The 6000-nt window shown below is 39.5% G+C and overlaps 1 protein-coding gene across 2 annotated transcripts in view; it reads left to right on the forward strand.

Moving 5' to 3' along the window:
- Window positions 1-3265, forward strand: part of CNOT7 (CCR4-NOT transcription complex subunit 7) — a 200407-nt gene extending 197142 nt beyond the window's left edge. For both annotated transcript variants that reach the window (XM_086962589.1, XM_086962590.1), the window contains one exon: window positions 1476-3265. In XM_086962589.1, coding sequence (XP_086818715.1) covers window positions 1476-1607 — 132 coding nt within the window. In that variant the 3' untranslated portion in view covers window positions 1608-3265. The remainder of the gene's footprint in view (window positions 1-1475) is intronic.
- The last annotated feature ends 2735 nt before the right edge of the window (window positions 3266-6000 follow it).

Below are 6000 nucleotides of genomic sequence, written 5' to 3' on the forward strand. Positions count from 1 at the left end.
ACCCGAAACCTGGGATGTATATTTATCTATTTAATTGAGCAGGCCAAAAATACCTTGTGCTTAAAAATGCAGGCTCTACTTTAACACAATGTGGCTTTTTTTCCTTTCCTCTGTGCTAAAACATTCTACAACTTTCATTTCTTGCAAAACTATTATGGGTACAGTGTTTTTCATTGATTTTTGGGGTGTTAACCGGCTTTCATTTGTGAACAGATTAATGTTGATGATCAAGTGCGAGAGGAACTCTTTGAGAAATTCTTGCCAGTTGTATTAAGTGATGTGCGTGACAACATGAAAATTTCAACTAGTCAGAACAGTTTTTGTGTGTTTTTTGCATTGTTTCTGATGTTTGCAGACAGAACAGAAGTACATATGACCAGCTCATCCCAAACTGCCACGTTTTAACATGCAACTTTAAAATTGCTAAACGAAAATACAAATCAATGAAATGCATCCAGGTGAACCACACATTACATGGCTGTCAATGTTTTTTCGAGTAAATGTTATTGATATATATAAAAAAAAAAAAGTTAACAATTCCTTAGCCACCAAAAAGAATACAAATAAAAACTAGTTGTAACACCTAAAAATCAGGATGTGTTTCTGTACTTCATCTCTGCCCAACGGTCTCACCTTAATATCGACATCTAGGATGTCACACATCTCATGCCCCCCGGATCCCACAGCTCAAAGAGTGTACTCTGACACAGTATAATGTAGGAATGGAATCATTTAAGCACACTTTCCACTTCAGGGTAGTCTGCCCTTCCTGGAATTAATCACTTTAGTAAGCATTGCGACCCATCCTGCCAGATCCTCTGTCAAAGGATCGACCCTCCTCGGATTACGGTGCTCATTATCTGCCTCCTCGTATACAAGATGATCCTTATTCCAAGCCTCGTGCCTGGGGTCCGCTGACAGAGGCCCAATGAATCGCTGTCCTGTCCTTAACCGACACAGTGCCAAGGCCGCCATGCATATTCCCCTCTTTCAGGAGAACGTGGCAGGGAAGACACCGAACCAGCATAGTCTCATTAAGTGGACTCGCAAACCATTGGTCACAGATTGTAAACTTTATAGGCTCATGAGTCCCAGATGTGGCATGGTTGCCAGAATTGGCTTACTTTCTTTCTCTTGTCTTTCCAATTTTGTTTGTTAAAGTTGTCTTTTCGAATGTCATTGTTGAGTGGTGAAACACTTGTTTTGAGGGTCGACGCTTTGTAAAAGACATATAAATGGAGCAGAGGATGCATGGCAAACCAGAGGGACTCAGTAAAGTCAGTGGTGTTTCAGCAAGTGGGTGAATGGGTAGGTTATAGAGCCCACACAAAGTTTTAATATACTAAACCCCAATCACATTATCATGCTGAAACCTACCTCCCAAAATGTCTTTTGTTTAACTTTAACTTCGCCAAATGATATTTTTATTGCAGGTTTATTTTAAGTGACATCTTTTTCTCTTTCAATTTTTTTAGATGTTTTTTGAAGATCATATTGATGATGCCAAATATTGCGGCCATTTGTATGGTTTGGGCTCTGGATCTTCATATGTACAAAATGGCACAGGAAATGCATACGAAGAAGAAGCCAACAAGCAGCAGTCATGACATGAAAGGGAGAAGGGATTTTCCTGACTTACACTAGCTTGTACATATGTTTTATCTCTGGTTGAATCACTTGAACAATGATGCTTGTTTTGCTTTTTCAGCACATTTTATTTTCTGCCTTTCTGTGTTCTGTGGTACGAGCATTCCGAACCCAGATTTCCACATGGAGGCAGAAGACGTTCTGGGTAACATACAGCCTGAACCTCAGCCCATCTGTAAAGTAACAGCCGTGGGACTAGTGTGGCAGAAGAAAGGGGAGAGTTGAATTGTGAGTGCTCTGAGAAATGTACCCAGTAGGTCTCAGTCCTCATCCAAAGCTAACTTGAACCAACTGCCTTTCCAGTTTCCTTTATTTCTTTCAGTATGCAAGAGTTTTAGGTATTCAACATAATGGACCATCAATTTTTGCACTTTAGAGAGTGACTCAGATCCTCCTCTGTTTTATCTGAAGTTTTGGTTTTCGCAGCTAGGAAAAATGTCTGCCAGCTTAAGCAAAGTCAGACCATATTTGTGTTGTGGAACGAGTGGAGCATAATCCATCCCTTTATGAAAACATTTTGTGTTTATGAGAATCACTACTACACAATAAACAGTGCACCTGAAGTCACGTACCTGCCATCAACTAGTCTTCCACACACTCAGCAAGCGCAGGAGAGCTTCATCTGCTATGATGCTCTGTAACTGAAGCACTTAAGAGGATTTCATTTTTCATCTTATCCAAGATTTTGTTGCTGTACCATGCTGTTACGAGCTTCAAGGTCTTAGGACCATGTCACTTTACTGCTCGAACAGCTACTTTGGTTTCATCCTGTCATTAGCTTTTATTCCAGTAGTGCTAACCCTAATTATATTTTTTTTATTTGAAAACATCCTATTTATTATGTGCTTGATTTGGGGACTTCACAAGTCCATGATGTTATGATGAGAGCCCCAATAATGATTTATACTGTGTACTAAATAAATTTAGAAGATAAATTCCTGTTGCTACAAAGACTTGTTACAAAATTTGCTGTCAAACATAAGCAATATAATTTGTAGCCAATGAAAATGTCTAAGGATTGTAATGGCAGTTTTGTTTTTCTGACTGAGTTGCTGGCAAAAAGGCATTACACAAATGTATGGTATGTATGAGTGTGTATGTGTGCAAGTCTGTATATATTATACACACAATAATACACACACACACACACACCTATACATATTGATTTGCCAGATACTGTGGTAAAGTACATTTATTTGATCATGCACTGTATTCGCACAGAGCAATTTTGAAGAAATATATCTTTGTCCTGAATAGTTAGGTAATACTTGCCTACAAAGATGGATTCCACATTATAGGCCCTCCATTTGTTTGTCTCATTGTACCACCTAAACTGTCATGTTAGTTAGGGGTGTTGAATGCTTCATTGAGAAAGTACAAGTATAGCATGCTGTGTTGGTCCCCTGGGTCTTAGATACTGTTTTTTTGGCAAGTCTCCCTGGTTGTTTACCAAACTGATCAATGGCTTAGTACTTTATCTTCTTTTGTGTTTCATTAAGTTACAGCATTTGTAACTGAGTAACCCTTTTAAATACATAAAGAAAACCTTTTGCAGAATGGAGGATATTTGTTTTTAAAGCTTTTGTAAATAAAGGCTTAAAAATGTTTTCTTACATAACTACTGTCCAGTAAATTTATTTTAGGATGCCTATTTTATCCAATGTGTTTTATTCCATATTTTACTTTAAATATCGTTTTTGTTACATGGTGACAATGTTTTTTTTTGTATGTTTTCTTTTCCTTTTGTTACCAAGGAGCTGTGGACTAGGGTCTTGCCGTTATTCTCCCCATGGCATGAGGTTTGATAAATTAATTTTCGTAGCTCAGTGCTACATGCAAGGTGTGTGGAATTGTCCTTCACCTAAGGTCTATTGGGGGAACGGCCGGAGAACAAAATCCCTACTGCCAATTTGATGTTTTTGATGTCTTCGGATTGACCCTCGGAATCAGATCCTTAATAATAGGCCTGCGGTGCTCCTAGTTTTTGAATATTGTGCAAGATGAGGTATGTCATCATGGTTCATGAATCTTCCATAGAAACCAGGTGATATACCAACATTGTAAATGTAGCAGGCATGTTTTCTAGGAGCAATTTAGAGGGAACTGTGTAACATCCCATTATACCAGCCGATCTGAGTGATGAGTCCTATTATAAAATAGCAAAAGAGGTTCCTCTGATTGATGTACTGACAGCATTCACAGATTTTATGTTTTGCATGTGCAGAGGAATTATTTCTTTGAACAATAGTTTAAACCCATATTCATGTATTTCCACATTATCAACCAGTATCAAATAGAGTTGCAGAGAGGACTAGAGGATCCAACTACAGAAAAGTAAGGTAAGTGATGGGAAGGACAAAAAACCTAGTGGATATAGAGAAATGTATTCTAAATGTTCTATGTGAATATTATGGTTACTGGTAGGGGATATTGGAACTCAACGTGGAAGGCTTCCTCAGAATGAATAAAGGAAGTAACTGTATCTGCAACTGTCACTGGCCAATTTTGGGAGACCTTTGTCCAAAGTTCCTCGTTTTATTTACTAAATTGCCTTGGAAGAGTAAAGCCGATATATGTAGTAAAAGATTCATGGCTCTCTTCTTTCCCAGTGCTACATTTAAACGGCATTGCCAAGTCTAAGCACTGTGAGTAAATGCACAGAATGGCACTGCTGTGATCAAGTGAGAAGTAGCAATAGTAGATTTTATATAGGACATGACTGATGCAGAGTTGTCTCCTTGTTTATACCATATCTTTTTAGGTTTTTAAGGTGTTTGCTACTCAATCACATACTATGTTTCGGCCATTTCCGAAAGCTTTTGTTTGTGATTACATAATCTTTACAGAGTATTGAAAGAGTAGGTTTTAGAAAACCTAGGAAAAGGGTCAGGTCTTAATGTGATAACCGTTTATGTTGTTTTCTTAGCTATGTTCAATTTGGTTGCTTAAATAAAGTAGTAAGTTAAATACGCCCTTGATCTGATAGAAACTTCTAGCCTCAGATTCCTTACTCTAGAAATACCCCAGGCGTCCGACCAAATCAAATTAATTTTTTTCTGCGGAGCATTCCTACGGCAATTATTAAGGCGCCGCCTCGGCGCATTGACATTAGTTATTTTCTTTCCGTGCTAGCCGGCGCTGATGTGAGAGAATAGATACCCCTCATTTTTTCGCTGGATTTTTTCGACTTTTTCCAGAGTTTTTCCTTCTGGTGTGGTAAGATGTCATTCAAGAAGATAGGTTTGTTTTAAAAAAAATAAATAAATTCTTAAACAAGTCCATTCCAGCCAGATACACATCAAAACATCAGACAATCATATATTGTAAAAACTCCGTTGTGCGGGAAGTATTGGTGTATCCATATAATATGAGACCTATATCCCGAGCAATTGTATACATTACGCATGGTTTCCCTTGAGCTCCCAGAGCCATGTTGCCATGACACCTCCCCCTTCTTTAGGATCTAGGATCTGTATTTCTCCCAGGGGCTCTGTATATTTTCCCATTTCTTGGGCAGCGTCTTCTCTTATACACTACTTTCTCTGCTAGGTGACACCAATCCATATCTGTAATCCAGCTGGATAATTTTGGAGGATCCCGGGAAGTAGATAGGTTTTAAACCCTGTCACTGACAGATGTCTGTGAGTGACCTGCATCTCGTCTGCCTGTGGTACCTGAAGCGCAACCAGCCCGAACTACCAAGCCAGGTCTTCCCTGGACCGGAAAGAAGCATCCTGCGACCAATTTCAGGGTAACACCCCTCATCAGCCAGGCTAGCTTAAATCCAGTGGCAAAGTGAGCAAGGGACCCCTGTCTGGGCATACCCTGCCAACTTAGGGCGAACAATCGGAATTTGCCTAGCTTACGTAACGGTAAGTTTCAATTCTATCAAGGACACGGAGGCGAGGATTATGCTATATCTTCCTTCGCTTTATTAACATAAAGTCTCCACAGCAGCTTAGGAAAAGATATAAAAAGAACAAAAATGCTTTAAACATAAAGCATTGACGTAATGTTCGACAAATCAAACAACAACTCCCAAGAGTCTCTTTGCATAACAATAGTCCATGGTCCTTTCACACTGTCCATCATGACTATATAACCGGACTTCTCATCATCTTCCTCCTCTTTCTTCGCGCAGATCACGCTTGAGCCTCATTGGTCCTGTTTAGCACCGTCGTTGCCTGTCAAAAAAGGAACAGCATCAGCGAGGTGGCCCAGGAATGCGACAACAAGGCGAGGAGCAGTCAGTGATTAACACATTATTGACCATGTAAAGGAAAACGCTTTACTTACTGCCATACGGGTGGGTAGAGACACCACTGTGACCTGGGTGGGATAATCCTCGCCTCC

Source organism: Lissotriton vulgaris, chromosome 3_1 (genome assembly GCF_964263255.1).
Source record: "Lissotriton vulgaris chromosome 3_1, aLisVul1.2, whole genome shotgun sequence".
NCBI classification, from domain to species: Eukaryota; Metazoa; Chordata; class Amphibia; order Caudata; family Salamandridae; genus Lissotriton; species Lissotriton vulgaris.